The sequence below is a fragment of the Theropithecus gelada genome, chromosome 11, assembly GCF_003255815.1.
Source record: "Theropithecus gelada isolate Dixy chromosome 11, Tgel_1.0, whole genome shotgun sequence".
NCBI lineage: Eukaryota > Metazoa > Chordata > Mammalia > Primates > Cercopithecidae > Theropithecus > Theropithecus gelada.
Genome location: NC_037679.1, coordinates 8,822,237 through 8,846,773, shown reverse-complemented (window position 1 = coordinate 8,846,773; position 24,537 = coordinate 8,822,237). Strand labels below are relative to the sequence as shown.

Sequence of the window (24,537 nt, the reverse complement as noted above, 5' to 3'; positions counted from 1 at the left end):
ATGCCCATCTCCCAGGATTCCTGCTGGAGACCACAGGCACCTCCTTTCCTGCATGATTTGCAATCACCCTCTGGCAGCCTCCCAGCGATGGGGACACATACTTCTTGCATGCCCCATGCTCTGAGAAGTGTGGCATATCCCCTGCATGTGTCCTTAGGGAAGTGGTCTCTCCCACTAATGCTGTCCTGGCTTCTACTAAGACCCAGTGGGTAGGGAGTCGCCAGGCCAGTGTTGAGGACAGGCCAGAGCAGGCAGGACCAGGCCTACAGTTCTGATCTTTGAGACTGAGGTTGAGGGTCCATTCCCAGGCCTAAGGAACCTTTCCCTAGGGTTCGGTTCTCTTACAAGAGCTCTGGTAGTAGCTTCTGACCAGGAGGTATCAGATGTCCCTTGATCTGTTTCCTAATGTCCAGTCAGCCTGGGGTCTTTTCCTTCTGGCTCTTTCTGAATGCATCTACCTTGTCTCTGTCCACTGCCCAGTAGCCTCTAGTCACCCCCAACCTGATCCACTGAAATGCAAAGCCCAGCAATCTCCCCAGCTGGGTACCCCTCAAGCCTCTAAGCCTCCTGTTTATCTGCCTCACTGCTGGCTCCTCCCTGGCCCTACCTGTGGGGCTGCTCTTGAGGACACTATCCTGGCTCAGCCTACCATCCTGTTCACAGGTCTCTGTCTTCCCCTACAGGCCTCCACTGCCAGCCTATGGTTGTTCGCCACCAAGCCAGGAGTGCTGCGCCACCCAGTGGTCCCCCTCGGGCTCCAGGCCCCCACTGAGACCCTCTTGGAGGCAGAAGCACTTCAGCCCTCAGAGTCCTACAAGTCCAACCAGTGGACCTGGAATTGGCCAAGGGCCCAGGAGAGGGCTGTGTTGCTCTCAACTATATCCACCCCAGCTCTTAAGGCTGGATCTTTCTACTTGTGCCACTATGGGCACTAGGTCTGTAGGTCCCTGGTGCCTCCAGTACTGCACTTTGCCCCCAAGGTCTTTGACTTCGTTTCCTGAAGGGTCACCAAGGGTCAGCTCAAGGCTGGGAAAAACCATTTCCAGCTTTAGCCTAAACAGGGCATGTAGATCTTTCTCCCACTAGAGCCCAGAGGGATGAGAGGAGAGAGCAACTGTCCTTTCTTTTTTTTTCCCTTCCTTTTTGCAGGCCCATGGTCAGCTCTGGTCTAGACGTATCTAGGCTTAGGGAGCCCTGGGACCCTGCCAGTCTCAGTTCATCTCTTACCAGGAGCAAGGCCCTCTGAAGCATGGGCCGTGCCAGCTGTGCCCTAGTGATAAGGGTAAGAGGAAAGATGTCAGACTCACTGCCCTTATTTCTCTGCCCATTTCATTCTAGGCTCACACTGCCCTTGTCAAGGTGGGCAGAAAAGCAGAGGTTTTCTCTGCACCAACCCCTCTCTGCAGATGGCTGGAGAAAGGGTGGGCCAACTCTTCACCTTCTTTCCTCAGCTACGTTTTTTTGTTTGTTTGTTTTTTGGCAGGGGACAAGGAGCATGGTGGTCTTGGCTGACTATTTGCTCACCTTCCTGTTTCTCCTCTGCCCCTGGAAGGGAATGTGGGGGCCCACTTTTTTGTACATGTACCACCTCCTTTTCCTCTTGTACATAAACCTCAGACTCTCCCTCTCTCAACAAAGGCTTGATGCACCAGGCCTGACTTTGTCTCCTGTTTCTGAGCTTAGGGGTTTAGGGTGTCCACTTAGCCCGACCTGGGCCATGGGGACAGAAAAGAAATCTTTGGGGCACTGCATCTTTTTCGGAGATGAGATCAGAACTCTGGGGAAAGGAGAACTGGCTGGGTGGGCTCTAGCCACACAAAGGGAAGCAGGCCTGCCGTGAGACACTAGTGCCCTCTGCTGGGCATGTGTCCAGTCCCCAGCCTGCCCCAGTAGCACATGGAAAAGAGTCACTGGCCATGTTATAAATATTGTTATTTAAAAAACAAAAACAAAACACACGTACATTAGGTCCTGGGTGGAAGAAGAAGTGGTGGAGCCTCAGGACCAGGGCAGGCAGGAGCAGGCACTGATGCTAGAGGGTGACGACCCTGCCCTCTGCCACCCAGGCTGTGTCCATCAGCCTGTCACTCTTCCCTGGAGACCCCTTCTCTCACACTTTTATCTATTGGCATCACCCACCCCACATGGCACATACCACCCATCTCTGGTCTGGGGCTGAGGGCAAGGACTGCACTAGTCCAGGGAGTAGGGGAACCTTGAACACCAACAGCAACCTTGAGAGGTGCCAACAATGGTGTGCTGGGGGTGGGGTTACTTTAGAAAAAGTGGACACAGACCAGACTAAGGAAGAAGTCTGAGGCAGATGGTGAGGGTGGCCCAGGAGCCACGGCCTCACACAGACCCGAGGCAGAGAACAGCTCATCGGGTCACTGGTGATCGTCCAGCTGCTGTAGGAGTGTCCGCCGCCGCCTCTCCAGCTCACCCTCACTCAGCTCACTTTCTGACGTGTCCCAGCCTGTCTGTTGGAGCAAAGGCACAGCTCACCCTTAGCCGGCACTGAGGGCCGTGGAGGCTTGACCAGCGTGCTGACTGGCCTAGGGCCCCTGCCCCTCACCTTCTCCTTCTTGATTCCAAAGCCTGGGGAACGGTTAGGGAGCTCTGCCTGCCGGAGCTCCCTGTCCTTGTCCTGTTCTTGTTCTTTCTCATCGCTCTCCTTGCCAGCTTTCTCCTCAGGGTCTGTCTCACTCTCAGGACTGTTCTGTAAGAGTCCAGAGCCCACCTCCTCAGTTCCTGTGGATAGTCTGGGAGTCAGGTAGAACAGAGCTCACAAAATAGCAGGGGCTTAGGTAGAAGTTCCTTCACTCACCGACTTGTGTCTTCTCTTCTTAGTTTTCTTTTTTGGTTTCTTGGCTTTCCGAAGGCCATGATCTGGAGATAGAAAAATCCCTACTAAGTCCCAACAGGAGAAAGGAAGGCTCTTCTTTTTCTTTGTTCTAGCCCGTGTTCATTCTTCACAGGCAGGAACCTCATGCTCTGAGGAATTCCAAGTCCGGTTTTCCTTCTCCAGCTTCTTGCCTGGACAGGTAGAGGAAGTTCTTTCTACTCCCACAGGTGCAGCCCTCCCAATCCAGTCTACCCTCAAAGGAGCTGGGGCTTGCGGAGGGCATCCTCTCAGTCTGGGACAACAGTTCTCCAGCTGCTAGGCTCATAGCAACTGCTTACCTGCTCCAAGAAGATGGGAGGAAGGGGAGCCCCGTCCTCCAAGGGCAGCACCCCCACTTTCAACTGAATCAAGTGAGGAAGAGGGCTCAGAGCCTGACTCTGAGGGATTCCGCCGCCTCCGCTTGGGGGGCCGGAGAGATGGTGGGGGCAGCTCCTCTTCTTCTGACTCAGAGCCCTGGGCAGATCAGCAGATACGTATCAGTACAGAGGTTATCTGCCCTCCAGAAGCCCTCATCTGGGAATTCGAGAGAGGAGGAGGATCCAGGGCCAAAGGAATCCTCAAATTTCCCTCCAATGGAGATAATGTAAGGGGAAACCAAAAGTGTTTATTTCCCCAAAACAACCCAGCTTCCCCCACGTCCCTTCTACCCGCTTACTCACTGAGGGTGAGTGGGAACGCTTGCGATGGTGCTTCTTGCCTTTCCTGCCATGCTTTCGGCCTTTGGTGTGGAGGTGCTGGCATTCAGTCTGCTAGAGGCAGAGGAAGAAGGGTGAGGACGGCACCAGACTTAGCCCCAGGAAGGACTCTACCTCCTAAAATCTGGCTTTGCCTCCCTTTCTCAGGCTAGAGCCTTCTGCTTATCCCAGGGATCCTTCAGGCCTCCCCTTCCTTAGCTGGCCAGGAGTACCCTAAGGGTAAGAGGGAGGCCACTGAGGTCTCTGTTGAACTGGTCTAAGGAGTTCAAGGGCCTGGGGCAGATCCAGAGGACAAGCCTGCCTCACCTCCAGCACCTGTAGGAACTCCCGGAAGAGCCGGATCCGCTCCGACTCCAGGGTAATCTGCTCAAAGGCTGAGTCACACACAAAACGCTCACGGACCTTGAACGAGGAGAGCACTGCTGATCAGACTAGGCCCCACTCAGCCTGGCCTGGACACCGCCATGAGCACAGGGCAGGGCTGGGGCAGAGAAAGGAAGGGAACTGGAGCTGGCCCAGGGCTGTGACGTGACTGGGGTGGGCCCTCAGTGGTGAAGCACCGCTGCCCTCAGGCTTGAGGGGTGTTTGGGGCCAGGCTACGCTCCTGACCTCTTCCCAGGCAGTGCCTAGCTCCAGAGCAGGCACAGCCTGCCTCAGCATGCTTCGAAAGGCAGCTTCCCTGCGCCGCATCCTGCGTGCCTCCTCCTTCTCCCGCTCCCTCTCCCGTGCCTCTGCTTTCTCCAGCAGCTGAGAAAAGAAGGGACATGGAACAGGGTCACCCAGGAGGGTGGATGCCGGGTCCCACTCAGGCGTACCTTAGGAGGTGGAAAGTTAGGGTCTGGGCTTCTACCACCATCCCCTGAATTGGGAATATAGTCGGACAGTGAGTGAGAAGGAGTGGAACAAGGCACTGGGATGAATTATAGAACTGAGCCCCATGCCCTGCCCAGCCCCTCACACTATTGAAGGTCAGCTTGATGTTGCCTGCGTCCAGTGCGGCAGCCCTCTTGTCAAAGCTTATGACGTGGGCGAAGTCCTCAAAGGCCGTGTTCACCTCCACACAGAAGCCCCGGTCCTGTGGGCACAGCAGTACATGAAGCAGGGGTACCACGTGCCTTGAGGCCAAAGCTGGCAGGCAGAGTGGTCACACTACAGATGGTCAAGAAGGCCCTTGCCTCCAGAAGAGATCCACAGGACTGTGATATGCATTAGAAACCAAGTTATCCAAGTCCTCATCACTTGACAATTAAGCCCCCATGCCTAGCCTTGGTTTGGATGTCACACGGAGCTGAAGGGGTTGGGAGATGTCTCCCAACTGCTGATTAATGCATGAGTTTCTCAAAATTAACTTTTGTTCCTTTGGCTTAAAGCTCTGGCCCCAGCTGGGCCCTCCTGCTGCTCAGTAGAGCTTCCATGCATTCTCAATCAACATTTGCTGACCCCTACCCTTTGGCTCTATTTATTGAGTGCTTACTATGTACCAGGTACCACGATGAGTGTTTCACACATTATCTCATTTAATCCTCTTGGTTCTACATTTAAGAATAGGTCCTAGTATCCTAATTTTACACAGAAGGAGAAACCAAGCACTTGCCCAAGGTCTCACAGCTGATGTATGGCTAGGCAAGAACCCTACCCTGGGTCTCTCTATCCCCAAAGTCTGTGCTTTCAAGCACCACACCAACCCAGGTAACTTAGTCCATGGGAGAAATGGAGGCCACCAGGTGTGCAGCTCCCCACCAATACTAAAAATATCTCCACAGACCAGGCTCTGTGCTTCTCATTTAGGCCTCACAACATTCCAGTGAAGCAGAGGCTTAGAAAAGTGATCTCAGTTGGCCCAAGATGACATGAGTGGTAAAGGAAGCCACTATAAGTTCAAAGTCTGGCTCTCACGTCAGTTAAGCCCAGGCCAGATTCCCTTCCTCTCCCTCCACATAGCTCTCACCTCCCCTGGCCTTTCTGCTGATGGCAGAGGTGTGTTCCTCGCATTGCTTCTTTCCAAGGGTACTTCCTCAACCCTGCCCCAGTCCTTATCAACACAGCATTCATTCTCAGCTCCAAGTCACCCTCGTCACTGGCTCCTTCCATCAAGGAGACACCTCACCTAACCTGGAACATCCTTTCCACCATGCTGTCCCCTTCATCAAGCTAACTACCTCTGCTGTTTTCCTTTGTTTCAAAACCTCTTGAAATGCAGCAGAAAGGAAAAGGAATAAACATTTATTGAGAACCTATTAGATACTTTACAAATGTTATTTAATTCTCACAACCTTACCTATGAATTATCCGATTTACAGGTGAGCAAACAGGCTCAGAGACATGGAACTTACGGAGATCTCAGAGCCAATAAGCAACCAGGAGTTATCTGACTCTAAAACATGTGTGGTCCCTATGCCGCCTCCATGACACTACTCTCCCAAAGGTTGCTTGTGTCTGCTAGCCAAATCCAAGGCCTCCTTCTTGCTCCTCACTCATCTGGTCCTCAGTGCCTCTACCAATTACTTCTTCAACACTCCCCTCTCCAGGTCGACTCCTCTCTCACCTCTTATTACTTCTCTTGCATATGCATGTTCCTGAGAATAGCACTTAGTCCTCTTTCACTACTCAATTTGTACTCCCTAGCAATCTCATCCTTCATCTCTCCTGATTTTCAAACTCATCCTAGACTGGATATTTCAGACACTTCAAATTCAACAGATCTCAAGAGAATATATTTCTCATGAGCACCCTCCATGGATCTCCCTGACCCAGATCTGTCTGCGTGTTCTAAGTCCAGGGCTCTTTGCATTATCCTATGGGATGAGAGGCACCATTATGGTCTGCCTGGCTGTGGAAAGCAAGAGGGACTCGGCTCATCTGCCCTCCATAGGCAGGAACCCAAATGGGGAAAGAGGAAGGGAACTGTCTAAAAAAGCTGCTTTCTCAGGTGGTGTGGAGAGACAGGACTCAGGATAGGCCCCTACAGGCCTATCAATCAGCCACTCTGGCTAAAAGTTAATTGTCCAATAAAATTTAGCTATCCCAGGATAAAGCATTTCTACTTTATATGATTATTTTGTTTTAAAATATGATATTTGCTTTGAGAGTAATTCCCCAAATAGAATTCCTGTTTTCTACAGCCTTGCTCTTCTTGTTTTATCCTTATCAGTGGTGCCATCATCCACTTCCCTGACACCTCTGATTCCTTCTTTTCCCTCCATTTCACAAAATCTGTCAGTTCTACTTAGTGACTCTATCCCACTGGTTTTAAATTCTCCCCCCCCCCTTTTTTTTTTAAATAGCAGAAACAGTTTATTAACATAGAAATCTTATGTAGAACCTCTATGCATAAAAAAGATTCAAGCTGCTTCACTTGAAAACAGGAAGCAGCACAAAATCCCCCCATACTCAACCCCAACCCTTGCTTGTCTCAAGGCACCTATACAGAAACCCAGAGTGTCTCAGAAGCACAGCTGGAGTGCTATAGCCTGCTCTTTTCTTCTGCTGTCCCCACTGCCCTGGCTAGGATCACCTCCTACCGAGAGTCCTGCACAGCCTACTGACTTTTCTCCTTACTGACCCTCTTCCATCCCTCTAACCCAGCTCCTAGCAGCTAGTGCTTCTTGGACTTTTGTACCAAGTAGCCCCAACAGTAGGAGAGAGGTCTGGGGATAAGTGAGAAGAATATGACTATTTGAATTACCACTATCAGTTTTAGTATTCTGAGGCTTCAAGAACTGCTCTACCTACCACCACAACCTTCCCTAAGGACATACTCTAGACTGAAAGGTTCTACTATACACCATCTAATCTGATCATTCCCTGGCTCCTTATTACTTACGAGAGAAAAATCCAAATTTCTTATTTTGGCATTCAAGGCACTTTACATGCAGGGCTCTACTTCCAAACTGGGGCATATGGTTCCAGAGAAAGAGGATACCTCAGGACAGTATGATATATCTTACCTAATGGTAAGTAATTTAAAATATTAAATTTATATTAAATAGAGAGGTAATATGATGTCAAAATGCAACACCTACGTGAATTTGTAAGGCAAAACAATACTTCAAAGAAATAGATGTGCAGTGAGACATTTCTAGCTTTATTTCCAGATCCCTTTCAACCCAGGTACCATTTAATCTCTGTAATTAGGTGTACTCTGGTAGAACACTCACCATTTTTTAGATGAGGAAACAGGGTCAGAAAGGTCAAGTGACCTGTGCAAGGTCACACAACTAGCAAGCAGTTAAGCTAGACTTTTACTGTAGACAGTCTGCCTCCAGTCCTGCTCCTAACCACTGTACTGTATTATCTCCTCAAATGCATTAGAATCTTCACTTCCATAAAGAAATATGCTTTCTCTTTGTTTTTTCTTTTGGAACACAAGTTTAGTCCATCACTCACTCACTTTTCCACTTTTGATAAGATGTAAGTATTGAGAACTATTTCTCTTCTCCAGTAGAAGAAAAGCAACAGGCCATGAATGATGGTAAATGGCAGCTGACACTTATGACAGTATCAAGAAGGCACTAAGGAATGGTGAGAAGGATGACTTGCCCTTTCTAAAGTGGCATCTCAACTTGAGTCTGCAGAATGCCTTGCAAATCCAGCTCAATGCTGCTAGATAATCCATATTGACAAGAGAAGCTAAAGATTCAGATTTTTTATGTGACGTTTCCTGGTTTTAAAACGTTAGCAACAAATTCCAAATTTTTTAAAAAACACTGTACAGGCCAGAACAATCTGTGTGCTACCAGTTTACAATTAGCTATGCTTCTTCCTCCTCAGACCTGGCATGCCCTTTCCACCCCCTTGCCTTTGCTCTTAGGACCCTGGGTACACTCCAACCTCTTCCACCTACTGATTTCTAAATGTGCAGTTCAAATGTTAGCTCTTCAGATTCCTGTCTCTGTAGTAACACTTGCCCCTTTGTATAACAGTTCTCATGTATATCTTCCTATTAGACCATGAACTCCTGTGGGTAGAAATTGTGTATTCATTACGGTATCCCTAGTGCACAGTAAAGGATCACAGTAGGTATCTGCTGAACCAAGCTGTAATGCTCCTGCAAAACAGGACTTATCAGGGAGTCCTCTGCAGGGAGTGTGCCCTGCGTCCATCCTGTATCCATCCATAACCCCAGCCTCCCTCACCTTAAGGATGTCCTTAATGATCTTCTTTTCATCATGGAATCGTGCCTTCAACTCCTCCACATAGAACTTGAACAAGTCCAGAGGCGTGGAGCCTGCAAGGAGGGAGGGAGGGGGGCCTGGCGGGCGGCAGCTTCCCAAGGCCTGGGGGCTGCGCCGAGGACAGGACCAGGGAGTAGGGGGTACAGAGAGGCTGGCAGGGCAGGAAGCCAGGCCAGAGAAGGGGGAGCCTGGCTGCCTAGCCTGGCTGCCTTACCCGGCTGTCCCAGCATGTTGGCAAAACGGACATCAGTGCTGACTGCTGGATATAGCTCCATCCAGGTGGACATAGAGTGCAGCTGCCCTGTCTCATGCAGCTCATCCAGGAAGGTCTGAGCAGGGAGAGGCCAGTTATAGGGAGAGTGAGACAAGGAGGGAGGCAGAGCCACAGAATGAGGGGGAAGAGAGGGAATGGCAGAGGAAGAGGCAGGGACAATCAAGATTGAGGAGATGCAGGAAAGAGGCAGAGATGAAGAGATGCAGATGGAAGGCTGAGAACAATGCAAAAGGAGAGAATGTAAATACACAGAGAGGGACAGAACAAAAAAGTGAGAACAAGCCATTCCCGGGAGGCAAAGAAACAGAAACCTGCCTGCAGTAACCCGTAGCACTACCACCCCCACTACCACCCGCAAGGTGGGGGAATAAACTCTGCCTGTCTGGCGCCCCACCAGGGGAAATAAACATGGCCTAGCTGCCAAGTCGTGCCTGTAGGGTGCTCTCTGCTGGCAGTTTCTGGGTGGTGCATACATCTAGTCTCCCTAGAAGAGCACAGTCCAGAATTGAGGGGGTACAGCAGAAACAGACTGCAGGCAGAGAGAGGTCTCATGGAGCTTGGACAGGCTAGGCACATAAAGAACAGGCAGCCTATCCAGAAAGGGGCAGGGAATGGGTGAAGAGGTGCTCTAGGGCAGAGCCGAGCTCTGATCTAGAAAGGATGGCAAAGATACCTGGAAGGCCTCCCGATTCTTGCGTTGTTGGCGTCGCTCCCGAAGCCGGGCCCGCTCCCGTTCCTCCTCCTCTTCCCTCTCCAAAGCTCGAATGTGCTCCTCAAAACAGATCAGTGCATCTTCCTTGTCCATGTCTAAAGACAGGCAGGAGGTTCAGCGGGCACTGTACCAGGAGGACACCCTCTCAGACCCCAGCACCCCAATGTTTCAACGATGCTGTCCTACAGGTGCTAGGGATACCCAGGGTGGTGGGGGAAGGGCCTGGAGAGGGCTCTGTGGGAGCAGCCACTGGAATGGTGGTTCTTAAGAGGGAATCATTAATTGTATAAGAATAAATGAGCAAGTATTCAGCTCTTGTGAATTCAGTTATTAGAAGCCATAACATGAAACCAGTTGTCTTGGGATCTGACGTTTCACATCTTAGGGAACTGGGAATCAATCAGGCTTTGATGCAATTTTAGAAAGCGAATTTCAGTATCATCAGTGACTACAGGCCAACAACAGTCTATTGTAACATGTGACCACTTGAGGTGTGTAGTGCTATGATGCTTTAAGACCATATTCACATGAGCTAAAACCATCATCAATGACATCTCTAGGACTTAAGATTCCTATCCTAGAGCTCCTCCTCCAAGGACACACAATGTCTAGCCCAACAGTGGACCCCAGAGGCAGGGGTGTCCTGAAACATTCTGGTATCCCCAGAGTCCAGAGAAGTACAAGGACTGGGTGAGTGTTGAGTACTCCTAGGGTGTCCGGGAGGGCAGGAGGTACAGGTGAGTGGGGTGAGGCAGACTCTGGGGTCCCAGGTCCAGTAAGGGAAAGGGATAGCTGGGATTGGAGGCCCAGGCTTACTCTGCAGCTGATGGTCCTGAGCAAAGCTGGGGTTATCCATGAGGTACTGCTGGGCCTGGGACCATGTGGTTTGGAAGTTGACACTACTCATCCCATCCAGAATGCTCTTTAGGGCCTGGATATTGCGGCGCCGGAGCTGCTTGGCCTGTTCCTGGGGAGCCACAGGATCAGGGTGAGGCAGGGCAGGCCAGAGCTACCCAAGTAGGCCTGGGCAGAGGAGGACCTGGGGAAAGGTAGCTAGGGAACCCTAGGAAGAAGGCCATACTCAAGACTTTCATGTCTCAGGGAAGGGGAGGGAGTACAGGTTACAGACCCATCTCTCAGAGACTTCTCACTACACCCAGGACTATAGGCCCAGAGCAGAAATGGGATGTGCAAGTCCCATGCCAGCTTCCAAGTCAGAAGCTGGGACACTGGGGAAGTGGAGAAGTAAATGGCTAGGGTCCATAACAAAGCAAAGACAAGGAAAGTCCAGGATAAGATGGGCTGATGGATCCTGCCCAGCAACCATTACCTTCTCCTTCTTGGCCAGGAAGAAGAGGACATCATCATAAACCTCTTTTCGATCCCTCTCAGGAACCACAGCCCAGACCTCCAGGTCTCCAAAGGTCTGTTCTGCCCGCCTGTAGAGCATATGAGCTGTGAGTAGGTAGACAGAGAACAGAGACCCTGGACCTCTGTGTTCTCAGGGTTCCCAAGCCCCCAGTCCAGCCTGGCCCCCTGACCGGTAGCGGGTGGTGGAGGTCATGCGTTCATGCTGCTCCAGGAAATGCTGCAGGGTCTGCTTGGCCTCCTTGGCCCTTAGACGGGCCTCCTCCTTCTCCTCCTTCTCCCGCTGCGCCTTGTAGGCATTGAATGCCTGCTTTTTCTCACTCAGTTTGGGCAAGGCACTGGGATAAAGGGTAGGAGTGGGATGGGGATAGAGAAGTCACCCTGAACCACCCTGCACAGCCCACACTGGAGGGTCATGAGACACTACGGGCTGCAGCGGCTTCAAGGGCACAGATGTCTGGGATCTGAACACCATTCATGGAGAAGTAGGGATGACAGGAAGTGAGGGGAAAAGATGCAGCTCCAAGACACTGCAAATACTGGGCCCTTTTGCTTTGGGGTTCTCAAGTCACCCTATCCAGCACCCTCATTCCCCAATTAATTCAATTCAGTTTGATTCAATCCAATAAGCATTTATTGAATGTGTTGTGTCAGATACCTTTCCTTTCCTTCTCCTGGAGGCCCTCCAGCTTTTCTTCCCCTTGCTCCCCAGCCCAATCTATCATTGTCCTGACTCTGGTTCCCTTAGGGCTGAGTGTTGAGCTGGGGTTTCTTAGAAAGTCCCTAGCATAGCAGCTCTCATGAACAGGGCCTGGCTCCCTCTGCCCAGGCCTACCTGTAACGGGGGTCGGTGACCACCATCTTCATGGCCTGTTCCCATGAGGCGTTGGAGGGGACAGCCTGGAATGAAGCAGGTGGGAGTCATGGGGCCTGCCCTGCTCCAGCCCCCTCCAAACCTTCCCTGGGAGCCCCACTCCAGCACCTTGTCCCTCAGCAGTTCCTTGAATGCCTGCTTTGCCTTCTCCCGGTTGCTCCAACTGAGGCCAGACCTCTCTGGTTCTGGCTTTGATTCTTCCTCCTCCTGCTGTGGCTGATGCTGTCCAGAACTGGAGGGCACAGGGGACTCAGCCACAGGGTCCCCCAGCCCTCACAGCTTTCAGTGCCCTGAACTCTTGGCAACCTATCATCTCCTCCTTGTTCCTCAGGGCAGCCTTTTTCTGCCCTTCAGAGGTCACACCCAGATCTTCAAACCCCTCCTGAGAGAGAGGCCCAGCAGAGGACAAGGGTTGAACCAGGCTGGGAGTCTGAGGCCAACATCGGGAATGCCATGGGGGGCAGCCCTCACCTGCTGGGGCCCTCCTCCAGCTGCTGCAGGAACCCCTGTTCCAGGGGCTGGGTGGCCTCCGACACATCACAATCTTCACTCCCACCTGGCTCAGGTTCCAGGAGGCCTGTGGGCACTGGGGTGGGGCCAGGAGGTGCAGGTGGGGGGTCAGGCTGTGGCTGAGGCGGCTGTGGCTGAAGTGTCTGTGGCAGCTGCTGCTGCTGTTTCCTGCAGACGAGCCAGAAGGGCAGTGTCCAGGAGGAGAGCAGGAATGGAGGAGTTCAGGGGCTGGCTGGTCTCTCTATCCTGGGAAAGACTGGGGCCAGAGGGGATGACTCCACAAGGAGACAAAACTGGCTCTTCCTCCCACAGTGTAGAAATCATAGCAGGAGAGTCTATTCCCACACTCCAGGTGCCCCAACTATAAATGGATAGTTGGGCAAGTCACTCACCCTGCAGCCTCTTGTTTGACTAGAACTGCGATGGGAAAAGATAACACAGTCAGTCACAGGGGCAACAGAGAACCTCCAGAACTCCTGACCCGGCCCACTCGTAGGACGTCTCACCCTCTAGGTCATCCAGATCCTTGGGCCGGGTCCAGCGAGACTCTTTACTCTGGTTGTTATAGTAGTAAGGTTTGCCTGTGTCTGACTTGTACTCTTTCCAGGGACATTGCGACAGGAGCAGCTGCAAGAGGATGGGATAGGAGCCATCAGTGGGCTGGCCATGCTCTCCAGCCAGTCAGGGGAGCTAAGGAGACCCAGTGAGTAGAGGACACAGGAACCTTTAGCTACCACCTGGCCTGGCTCAAACTGGGGAAGGTGGACTTCTTGAGATCCTATGGAGATATTTCCAGGGAGGGTGGGGAGTGGTCAGGGACCTTGGACCTTGGGATCAGAGGAACCATCATGAGTATGGTTAGAGACTAAGGGAAGGCCAAAGACTTGGAAGGGTCAGGGCAGCTGAAAGGAAGGGCCAGAAAGCCCAGCTCAGGACCTCTGCCTTGGACTTGAGCACGCTGGGCTTCTCCCACACGGACTGCTTGTCGTCAGCATTGTAGTAGTAGATGCGCCCATCTGGGGCCACATGCTCACTCCATAGGGCCCTCTGGGTGGGGGGGGGGGCACAGAATGGTAGTCAAGGCCCCTTTTCCAAAGCCTCTCCTCACCCCAAAGACGTAACCATCAGTCCCCGACTCTCAGGCTTTCTACCCAGAGACCCCTGAGCTGGAAGAACTCACCGGAGGGCCTGTCCCAGCCACAGCAGCTAGAAAAAAAAAAAAGCCACAGGATACATACTAAGTCCTTGCTCCAACCTCCATCTTATCCCCACCTATGCCTCCCGTATTCCATCCCCAGTAAATATTCCCCTGGTCCCATCAATATCCCAGGCTCCCTGGCATCCCAACAGGCATGATCCAGGGTGGGCTCCAGTCCACGGTCCCCTCTCCCCTATGCCCCCCAACCTCCGAGCCTGGGGGGAGCAGGCCCCCAGAAGACTCACAGCTGGCGGTGTCCGCACCCGGAGCCGTCTGCCGAAGAAAGAGGAGGGGGAAGGGTTGGGGCCAAGCCCAGTGGCCCCCAGGACCCAGGCCATGGGGGATAGAGAAGCAGGCCAGGCCAGAATCCATGTGTCCTGCTCCTAGAGATGTCTGCTCCCTAACAGGCTTCCCCCACCCTTTAGGGCCGTGGCTCTGGGATCCCAGGGGAGAATCACATAGCAGCTCCATTCTTCGTTCTCCTCAAGTGAGAGTATTTGGTTGAGACAACTCCCAAGGCACATTCCTTCACAGTGGATGCCAAATTCTATATCCTACCCAGACTCTGCTACACTGAGCAATAGCATAAGAAGGCACAGCAAGATCCCCAGGTGCTACTGACTCTTCTGGGGACAAAGAGGATGTGAAGAACTGTATTCATGTGTCCACAGTGTGTGGCTCTGTGAAAATAAGTGTGCTCCTTAAGGGAGCTGGACAAGGCATGGGAGTAACAAGAGAATGTATATGCCTTTGGGGATGAGTGGGAAACTAGAAGAGCTGAATACATGGCTGGCGAGGAGGATTTGAGTGTGGGGAGTGCTGCTGGGGACCTGGGTGGATGCGATGAGAAGAGGGAAAGAATGGAGGTTGTAGCCCTGTATTCCAAGTCAGACTCACGGGACTGCAGGGCAGAGCCTGCTACCTGCTGGCCCCTAGCGCTTACCGCTGCGGTGACAGGCACCGCTGGCATCAGCATTCCTGGCATCATCGGAGGTACCATTCCTGGTATCTGAGGATACAAAGAAGACAGAAACCAACCACCAAGGTAAGGGCTGGAACAGGAGGGACAGGGTACCTCAAAGGGTCCTGAGAGATCTCACTGGAGCCATGACCCTCACTTGGGCACTTCCTCAGGCAGTCCCCAGCTTCTGGCCTCTCACCTTGCCTGAGAGTTGTCTCAGTCATTCAGCAGACAAGTCCACATGGATCTGCCCCAAAGCTCCCTTCCTTCCCCAGTTTCTGAGGCCCACATGCCCACTCTTATCTCCACCCCCAGCTAAAGTGACAGGGTTTTCTGAGGCCCCAGGGGAGGAGAAACAATTACCTGTGTGAGTGGTGGTGGCGCCCCCATTGGTGGAAGCATTGGGGGCAGGATGCCAGGTGGCATGGGGGGGATAGCTGGTGGTCTCTGACTCATGGGGGGTAGCCCCATCGGAGGAAAGGGTGGGGGGATCCCTGGAGGGGGCATCTGGAAATGAGGAAAGGAACAGACACTGAGCAGGGAAGACATCGCCTTGTCAGAGGAAGAGAGGACCTGTCAGGAAATATCCACCGCCTCCCTCCCTGACCCTCCACCCTCCTCTGAGGCAATTCCAAGGCTTTAGTTTGAGAAGCACAAGGCATGAAACTGCCTCCCTCCTCACCACTGAGAAAGACTGATAACTGGGGTCTAACAGGCAAGCGCACAGCTTCTTAATTATAATGGGAAAGGAAAGGAATAATAAGGGAAGTTTAACAGCACCAGACTGAGACTGGAAGGCTCCACCTCTTCAGCAATTCTCCCCCAAAGAGGCCTCTCAGATGAAGGGGCAGAAGGCAGGTATCCAGGTACCCAAGTACCCCAGTCCCCTGCCTCCCATCCCTTTCTCTCCAACTCATGACCACCAATGCCATTCCAGCCCGAATTCTGTGGCATATTTAAAGAGCACAGATAAGGAGTAGTGAAAGAGATAGATAGTCCCACCCTGCCCTCACATTAATGGGGTCTTTTCCCTTCCACTTCTCCTACCTCCAGCCCCAGTGTGTCCTAAGGTCAAAAAGACAAAGGGGGAATTGTCAATGTTATGTACTGAGAGCTTCACAACAGCTCTCCCCACCCCAATGCCCAAGTAAAACCATCCCTCTTCCAAGGGCAGCAAAAGGGGCATTACAGGAAAACTGTGCTGGTGATGCAGCAGTGGCTAGGGGCTGGGGAGCTGGGGGTGCAGGCTGGAAAAGCCAAGCCCAGGGAAAGACATAAAACTTACGAAGGGTGGTGGCATCATGGGGGGCCCCGGTGGGAAGGGGGCAGGCGCTGCTGGGGGCCGGGGACCAGAATCGGGAACCGACTGTTGAGGGAGAGAAAAGTCATAGGACCCAGGATGGGCACAGAGATGGGCTTTTTGCAGAAGGGAAGCAGAAGTGGTGAGGATGAAAAAGGAGCACAAAGTTCAGGAGGGTCTTCAAGTCCGATTTCCTGCCCACCCCAAGCCCTGAGCCCTTGGTAGGTTTGCTCTCTCGTGCCAGCTCAGAGCCAGCTGGCTGAGTCCCTTGAATGTCATCTTTATTTTGAAAGTTTCCATTTTGCCAAAGCAACAGAAAAGATGAAGGAGGCTTCACTACAGGCAAAGACTGGCTCTACCCAAGGATTCTAATCCATTCTCCTGCCTGTCGGCAAGGCTGTGCCTCTCTCAAATAACTTAGAAGTCTCTTCTATTCCCAAAGTATCTAGGGAGGGAGTCACCTCTTTTCTGGTTTCCCTACCTTAATTAGCCCATTTACAGAGATTCATTCCAAAGCTCTCTCAACACAAATAGTCGCTATTCTTTTAAATGCTTGTCTCCCTAATTCTCATCTCTTCATGACCAGTTTCCTGCCCTAATTGACCTCATCCTTAGCCACCTACTTTCTTTGACATCTTCCACATCGAATTGCCAACTTCATCTCTTTGACTTTACCTCTATCCCCTTTTTGGTGTCCATCCCCTCCTCTACAAATCCTGAATTATTTCCCTGTGGATGTAGGCTTTGAACAGCTTAGGTTGCCCTGTCCTACCCCGAATGGCTGTCCGCATCCCATTCTTTAGTTCTCAGCTTAAGTATCACTTATTTTAAGACGACTTCCTGACTCTGTTTAACATAGCTCCTTCCTATTTCTCTATCTGATCCCCTTTTTAGTTTCCTTATGTATATAATTTTGTAATTATTATGTTTGCCTGGATATGTTTTCCCCAACAAGAGTGTAATAACATTCCATGAAGACAGGGATCATATCTGACTTGTTGGAAGCTGGATTCCTGGTACCTACCAGCATCTGGCACATAATAGGTATTCAGCAAATATTGAATGAATGAAGAACAAATGGAACAAACCTCTATATAGAACCTTCTAATTCTAAAAATTCATTTTATAGGCATAGCCCTACATGGCCAAAATGCTATATGTTTAAGGTTTTCATTTCAGTATTATTTGTAAAAACAAAAGATTGGAATCAACATGAATAGCCACCAGTAAAGGGCTATGAAATTATACACATACATAAAATACAATACTAAACAATTATGAACAAGAATGAAGCAGCTTATTGTCTCAATATGATCTCTAAGATATATTAACAAGTGGGAAAAAAAGCAAGGTGCAGCAAACTTTTATCATTTGTATAAAAATCAGAGACAAAAGATGACACACAAGAAATGGTAGAAAGGGACAGAGATAAAGGGGAGACTTTTCCCTGTATGGCTTTTGTATCTTTTGAATACGCAGCCATATGACTGTATTGCCTATTCAAAAACAAACAAACAAACAAACTCATGTAAGTGAACCGAGGCTTGGAGATGGAGCTAAAGGGCCCAGCCCTTCTGCCTCTTTGCCTGAAAGTTAGTGGGTGATAGGGAGGAATTCCAGGGAAAGGTGGTATCTGGCTAAACAGAAGGTACCTCACTGCTGCCAATTTCCCCTATGCTGAGAATGCTCAGCATTTAAAAATGCCCTCTCATGTCTGCCTTTAAAATATCTGTTCCTGGCCAGATGCAGAGGCTCATGCCTGTAATCCCAGCACTTTGGGAGGCAAAGGCGGGCAGATGACAAGGTCAGGAGATCGAGGCCATCCTGGCTAACATGGTGAAACCCCATCTCTACTAAAAATACCAAAACAAAATTAGCCAGGCATGGTGGCAGGCGCCTGTAGCCCCAGCTACTCAGGAGGGGTGGGAGAATGGCGTGAACCCGGGAGGCAGAGCTTGCAGTGAGCCAAGATCGTGCCACTGCACTCCAACTCCAGCCTGGACGACAGAGCGAGGTTTCGTCTCAAAAAAAAAAAAAAAAAAAAAATCTGTTCCTGGCCTGGTGCGGTGGCTCACACCTGTAATACCAACAGTTTGGGAGCCCAAGCAGGCGGATCACCTGAGGTCAGGAGTTCGAGACCAGCTTGGCCAACATGGTGAAACCTCTACTAAAAATACAAAAATTAGCCAGGTGTGGTCGCATATGCCTGTAGTCTCAGCTACTGGGAAGGCTGAGGCACGAGAATTGCTTGAACCCGGGAGGCGGAGGTTGCACTGAGCTGAGATTGCACCACTGCACTCCAGCCTGGGTGACAGAGTGAGACTCTTTCAAAAAAACAAAACAACAACAAAAAAAACTATCCTTCACCTTGTCCTAAGAAGAAAAGGGTATGAGCTAAACTACTCCAATGTGACTCACCTTTTCTAAGTGCTCAACTGCTTTAGTTCTGTATTCAGACCTGCTCTTGCCCCTGACGCTTTCCTCAGCATGGGAAGTCAGAAACTAATCAATAGTGGTGGAAATACAATTTTCTGTGTCACACTTTCCTATCTCAAGCTGCCTCAGGAGCCTCTCTAACATCTTTGGGTCCTACCAGGCTCCAGGGAAGCCTGTCTCAGAGACTGGCACTGCACCAATCAGTTGTCCAAATGGAAACCCATGACTCACTCTCTACAACTCCTTCTTCCTTGCCAATAAATCACCAAGTCTTGTTAACTTTACCTCCTCAAGATTTCTTGAATCTATCCATTTCTCTCCATTTCCTTTTCCACCCCCATCTTGTCCAAGCCACCATCTTTTTTCATCTAATTGCAGTGGCCTCCCAACTGTTTTCCCCACATCCACTCCAATCGGCAGCCATAACAAGCTCTTCAAAGTGCACCTCCGACTGTTAGCCCCCTGCTTAAAACTCTTCAATGGCTTCCCACTGCTCTTAGGGTAACTAGTAAACCCCCTGCCCAGTGAGGCTATGAGGGGGTCTGCTACCCAGCTACATTGCCAGCCTCCCCCATGCTGAGCTCCTGGGTCTCAGCTCCAGCCCTACTCACCTTCTCTCAGCTCTCCCACCTCAGGCATCCACCTTTGCCTGAGAAAACCGGGTTGGCCCTGCCGACTCCACACACCTTGCCTACATACACTTCACATCTACCAATCATTTCTTCATGAAAGCTTTTCCCAACTCCCTGAACTAGTCAGAGCCCTCTTTTATATACTTGTACAACACCATATACCTTCTCCTTCAGCAAGTATCCACTAAGATTTTATAGTTATTTGTACAATCCGGATTATATTATTATTCTATTTGGCATGAATAAAAAACAAATGCTGCCAATCAAATTATAATATCCTGTCAATTTAAAGATGCATCCTGACTTGACAAATGTTCAAATATGAGTCTCAGAATTATTGAAATATAATATCCGTGGCCCCTACTAGACTGAAAACACTGAAGGGCAGGGACTTCATCTGTTTTTGCTCACCTCATATCCAGTTCCCACTGTGTTTTCCTTACCACCCTCTAAGTAGGTGCTAATAAATATTTGTTAATTTAATGACTAAATGGTCTTGGCAAGTCCTACAAAACAGTAGGGGGCCACTGGTAAGTTAGGTCTAGTAGTTATTCAGGGAACATAGAATGTCAGAACTGGAGGAGACCCTGGCAGTCACCCCAGGTATCCCCCTTTTTCAGGGAATAATCTGTCCAAGGAGCCACTGCTGGTTAGGGACAGAACCAGGAATGGATTCAATCTGCCCTCTGGCCCTACTCCCTTAAAAGCAAAACTCCTGGCCAGGCGCGGTGGCTCAAGCCTGTAATCCCAGCTCTTTGGGAGGCCGAGACGGGTGGATCACAAGGTCAGAAGATCGAGACCATCCTGGCTAACCCGCTGAAACCCCGTCTCTACTAAAAAATACAAAAAACTAGCTGGGCGAGGTGGCGGGCGCCTGTAGTCCCAGCTACTCGGGAGGCTGAGGCAGGAGAATGGCATGAGCCCGGGAGGCGGAGCTTGCAGTGAGCTGAGGTCCGGCCACTGCACTCCAGCCTGGGCGACAGAGCGAGACTCCGTCTCAAAAATAAACAAAACAAAACAAAAAAAACTCCTACCACATGAAGCAGGTCTGTTTGCAATCTAGTATATCCCCTGCAACCTAAGTGGTTAAATCACCAACGACTCAACATGTTATTGATAACTTACAGGGTTCCCAATTGCCTACCCTACAAAATCTTTCATCTAACAGTCAAAGCCTTGCAACGAAGGCCACCCCACACTCTCCTTTACTCATCCTGACTCAATGGCTTCCCTCCTCCTCTTTTTGCACAGAATTGTTAGATTACCCTCAGGTGAAACACATTTCTTTTATTCTACAGTTTCATGCTTTGTTCAAGATGATCCAATATTCACCTCCTCCAGGTTACCCTTATGACTATCCCACACACATACACACACTCCTACCTGTGTCCCTTCAGGATAAATGATGCACTACTTTGCAGAGTGACATGCTACTCTGTGAATGTTTGCTGGGTGTTTCATGTGGGACTGCTTGTCTCCCACTCACGTGGGGATTTCCCTACATTCAGGGATTGAGTTTTCTCCTTTTATACCTCCCCCAAGTGTTTAGTCAGGCCCTGCACACAAAGTGCTGTGATCAAATGCAGTCTCATCTCTAACCTTATTAGATTTTTGCATACTGGAATATCCTAAAATGCATTTTGAAAACAGCGAGTACACGTGTATGTACATCTGTATAAATTATCTGACTATAGGCTGTGACAGAGAGAGGTAGCTTGACAGAGGTCTTTGTGGCTTGGAAAAAAGAAACTGGAATGAAATGTTGGCATGGGAAAACCTAATAAAGCTAACGGTATACAGTCATCTTCAACTTGGGATGAAGACCTCTGGCCAGGATTCAGACACTGGCCTATTCTGGACAGTTCCCCAGAGGACAGAACAATGGAATAAACATAAACTACTATGGAACTTCCAAAGGCCTTCCTTTCCTGAGATTCCAGTGTTGCGTCCCTACTTTCCTGCAACACCCCGTTCCTCTCCTACCTGCTGCGGTGCCATAAAACTTTGGGTCTTATTTTATTTCTGGGTGAGAATATGAAGAAATAACTAGTGACAGGGAAGGATATAGAAATGGTTGCTGAAAGAGAAGCAGATCCCGTGTCTTCCCTGGAACAAAAACACATTTGTGGGCTGAGAGATGATGAAGAGACACTTGATCATCTGATCATATGTTCACCGGGGCCAGTGAGGGGCCACCCCTTCCCCACCACCAAAGATGCAATCAACATTTCTGAGACTTCACATCTAAAGGGCATCTCAGAATTGAGCACTCAGAAGAACAAAAGGAGAAAAGGACAAGAATGGAGAGACAAAAGGAAAAGAACAGAAAAAGGGAACGATAATAGCTAATAGCTAATATTTACTGAGCACTTATTATGAGCCAGACACTGTGCCAAACACTCATTTAATCCTGGCAACCATCTTAGAGGTTATTACTCCCATTTTACAGATAAAGAAAATGAGGTTCAGAGATTAAGTAACCTGACCAAGGTTCCAAGACATTAAATGGGAGAGGCAGGTTTGGAATCCAAGCAGTCTGACCCCAAAGCCTGTGCTTTCAACCAGTTCACAAAGCTGCCTCCCAGCAAGGATGATGGCGCCACAGATGATACGTCTTACATTGAGATACATTTTCCTTTTTTCTTTTTTAACCCCAATCCTTATACAATCCAGAAATCCTCAGCGAGCCAGGTGTTCCCAAGGTCCACTTGGTCTGACTCAATCCCACTCCCTGAAGTGATATGTGTTGGAAGATGAAGGCTGGGAGGCACATCTCTCAGAAAGTGGCAGCCATCATCAAAAAAGAAAAGGCTGAGCGACCAGCTGGTTATCCTGTGATCTACCTGCGGTCCTTCTTCAGCTGCCCCAAACAGCATCTGCCCTTCCGTTTCAGACCATCCTAGTTTCCAACTTTCCTGGACCAGCCCTACTCTTCCTCTTGCTCCCCAAAGATCTGCCTTATTAGAAAGTATTCCTGTTGTTGTTTCCCCCCCCCCTAGACAGAGCTTCGCTCTTGCTGCCCAGACTGGAGTGCAATGGCGCGATCTCAGCTCACCGCAACCTCTGCCTCCCGGGTTCAAGCGATTCTTCCGCCTCAGCCTCCAAAGTTGCTGGGATTACAGGCATGTGCCACCACGCCCGGCTAATTTTGTATTTTTAGTAGAGAAGGGGTTTCTCCATGTTGGTCAGGCTGGTCTAAAACTCCCAACCTCAGGTGATCCGCCCACCTTGGCCTCCCAAAGTGCCGGGATTATAGGTATGAGCCACCGCGCCCGGCCCCTGTTACTTCTTTCTGATCCTGCCATCTCATCACTCTCCCTCTGAAGAAGCGAATGGTACTTTTGGTCTCCATCATTGCGGAGTTAGGTTTCAACCTCCTCCTCTCCTTAGAGTTCTTCCATCCCTCCAACAGGATATGGCTAGCCCGCCCCAGCCCGGCGGGCCTTCTGTCTACCATCCCCCCCGCACCCGTGGGGATTTCTCCCGCCCCAGCCCAGGGCCTCGCCTCCATCTTCATCCTTTCCTTTGCTTCCCTACCAAACCCATTCTCCTAAACTTCCTCCTCAAAAACCTCTTCATTATGACCCTGGAAGAGATTTGGGATTTAATTTTCATGCATTTCCTTTTTAAAAAAATTGTTGGGAAATCTGAGGCCCAAAGAAAGGTAGTGACTTGCCCAAGGTCACACAGAGTCGTTAGTTTGTTGATGGCCAGGGCTGGGAGCCCCTTTCCTCAGAGGCCCCCTCTTCGCCTCAGGAGACAAGCTCTCGCAAATGCGGGAAGGTGAAGCAAGGAGTCCCAAGTGGTCTGAGGAGCACCCAGGCTTCCAAAGGAAACGGGCGCTGGGGCTGGGGGAGGGGCATGTCGCACGCCAAATATCCCAGGAGGGGAAACTGGTCCCCACCTGTACCCTGGTCCCCTCATCTCCGCCCCCTCTTCTTTCCAGATCTTTCTCCGCGAACCCACCCCCACCTCTCCCCTTCCCACTCCTCACCCCGTCCCGCCACTCTCGCCCCTTTCGCCCCCGGCCAGGCTCCATCATGGCCTCCCCCGCCCCTTCGCCCCCAGTCCCCGCCCCCATCCCCCCTCCCGGGCTCTCTTCCCTCACCCTTGGCCCCCCATGCCCTCCCCGGGGTCCCAGCTATCCCCAGTGGCCTCCCCGCCCCCTCGGCCACGGCCCAGGCCGCAGGGGGCGCTGTGGGACCGCCCCGAGCCCCTCCACCCCCGCGCGGGGATGTTACCATGCCAGAGCCTCCGAGCAGCTGGGCCGGCTCAGCCCACCCGCCAGTAAGAGCTGCTCTGATTGGCCGGGCTGCAGCCGGGAGGGCGGGGTCGGCAGGGGGTCGCACCCCTTCGTGGCCGGGGCTCCGGTGGCTCCCGCCGGCGAGCGGGGCTCCCAACCGGCCCGGTGTGTTCGGTCCCGGCCCCGCCCCCCGGCACGGAGAACCAGGCCCCGCCCCCGAGCCGCCGAGTTCCAGGTCCGCCCCCCGGGGGGCGGGGCACGCCTGCTCCCGCCTCTGACTGACGGTCAGGGGCCGGCGCCTCTGCCTCTCCCCGCTGCCTGCGTCCTGGCTTTGCCGTCGCTCCGGGAGCCCAAGCGTTCACGCCGTGTGTAGGGTGCCTTTGCGTTGCACAACGAATTTAATTTGCTGTAGTTCTTTTACAGTACTTTTAAGTTAATTAACTCCAGAACTATTTGTTGAGCACCTGTGAGGTGGCAGGGACTGTCTCAGGGACTGAGCACACAGCAGCTTGGAAAAAAAAAAAAGCAGACAAATCCCCGAAATCATGCCCTTGTGGGGCGTACAAGTGCTTCTCGCGTGACCCTGAAGTTCACTTTTGGGACCTGGCCCCCACTGAGCGCCGAACTCATGAGAGCAGGGCCCACTCTTTGATAGAAGTTAAAAATGTGAGGTACATGCTGTGCTGTGCGGCCGAGGAAACTGTAACCTGGAGCTGTGCGGTGAATGCGCTGAAGGCCTTGGGGCTGGAGAGTGACGGGCCACAGGCACACGGGTGCAGAGAGGCGCTGACCGCCAGCCTGCAGAGCCCCGCAAAAGGGGCTTCCTGTTCCCTTTATTCCCCCCTCAACCTGAGCCAAGACTCGCGTGATGCTGTGCTAGGTTCCTGAGATCAGATAACTCGGGAAAGGTAGAAAAACTCCTGACACGGAGAAGTCCTGAGTTTGAGGTGACACCTGGGAGGAAAAGGAAATGGGATTCACCCTTGTGGGCTGCTGTAGAGAGAAAACTGCTTTATGATTTAATCAAAACGATACCCACATGGCCTCAAATGAAGGCCCAGCTCTGCGGTTTTCTTATTTGAGGCAGCGAATTGATCTGTCACCCAGGCTGGAGTGCAGCGGCACAATCAGGGCTCACTGCAGCCTCAGCCTCCTGGTCTCAACTGGTCCTCCTCCCTCAGCCTCCGAGTAGCTGGGACTACAGGCGTGTGCCACCAAGCCCAGCTAATTTTGTAATTTTTTGGAGAGGAGGTCT

At 51.3% G+C, this 24,537-nt stretch overlaps 2 protein-coding genes across 5 annotated transcripts in view; one reads left to right on the top strand and one right to left on the bottom strand.

Moving 5' to 3' along the window:
* FMNL3 (formin like 3) overlaps positions 1 to 5,837 on the top strand; it is a 65,866-nt gene extending 60,029 nt beyond the window's left edge. For 2 of the 3 annotated variants that reach the window (XM_025402507.1, XM_025402506.1), the window contains one exon: positions 684 to 5,837. In XM_025402507.1, coding sequence (XP_025258292.1) covers positions 684 to 772 — 89 coding nt within the window. In that variant the 3' untranslated portion in view covers positions 773 to 5,837. The remainder of the gene's footprint in view (positions 1 to 683) is intronic. The other variant, XM_025402505.1, reaches the window with a different exon arrangement.
* Positions 1,915 to 23,455, bottom strand: PRPF40B (pre-mRNA processing factor 40 homolog B). 2 transcript variants are annotated; one of them, XM_025402508.1, is made up of 26 exons: positions 23,281 to 23,455; positions 15,957 to 16,037; positions 15,035 to 15,178; positions 14,654 to 14,719; positions 13,956 to 13,983; positions 13,693 to 13,718; positions 13,449 to 13,559; positions 13,019 to 13,139; positions 12,905 to 12,929; positions 12,474 to 12,680; positions 12,111 to 12,234; positions 11,964 to 12,028; positions 11,302 to 11,466; positions 11,091 to 11,199; positions 10,577 to 10,727; positions 9,722 to 9,855; positions 8,989 to 9,103; positions 8,736 to 8,827; positions 4,559 to 4,675; positions 4,210 to 4,347; positions 3,907 to 4,002; positions 3,565 to 3,651; positions 3,184 to 3,358; positions 2,828 to 2,889; positions 2,576 to 2,719; positions 1,915 to 2,480 (listed from the first exon to the last, which is right to left on the bottom strand). In XM_025402508.1, the coding sequence occupies exons 1-26, from the start codon at positions 23,281 to 23,283 to the stop codon at positions 2,388 to 2,390; spliced, it is 2,679 nt and encodes an 892-aa protein (XP_025258293.1). In that variant the 5' UTR covers positions 23,284 to 23,455; the 3' UTR covers positions 1,915 to 2,387. The 2 variants fall into 2 exon arrangements, with proteins under 2 accessions (XP_025258293.1, XP_025258294.1); XM_025402509.1 differs by lacking the exons at positions 15,957 to 16,037; positions 23,281 to 23,455 and adding an exon at positions 22,716 to 23,254 and having other exon boundaries at positions 3,565 to 3,654; positions 4,559 to 4,654.
* Between the last annotated feature and the right edge of the window lie 1,082 nt (positions 23,456 to 24,537).

Bases quoted from the DNA above. Each gene is read 5' to 3' on its own strand.
- PRPF40B (XM_025402508.1), bottom strand. The intron at 11,467-11,963 runs GTAGGCCTGGGC...CCTTTATCCCAG, and splicing joins GTCACCGACCCCCGTTACAG to TGCCTTGCCCAAACTGAGTG. The intron at 9,856-10,576 runs GTAAGCCTGGGC...GCCTGTCTTTAG, and splicing joins TCAGGACCATCAGCTGCAGA to ACATGGACAAGGAAGATGCA.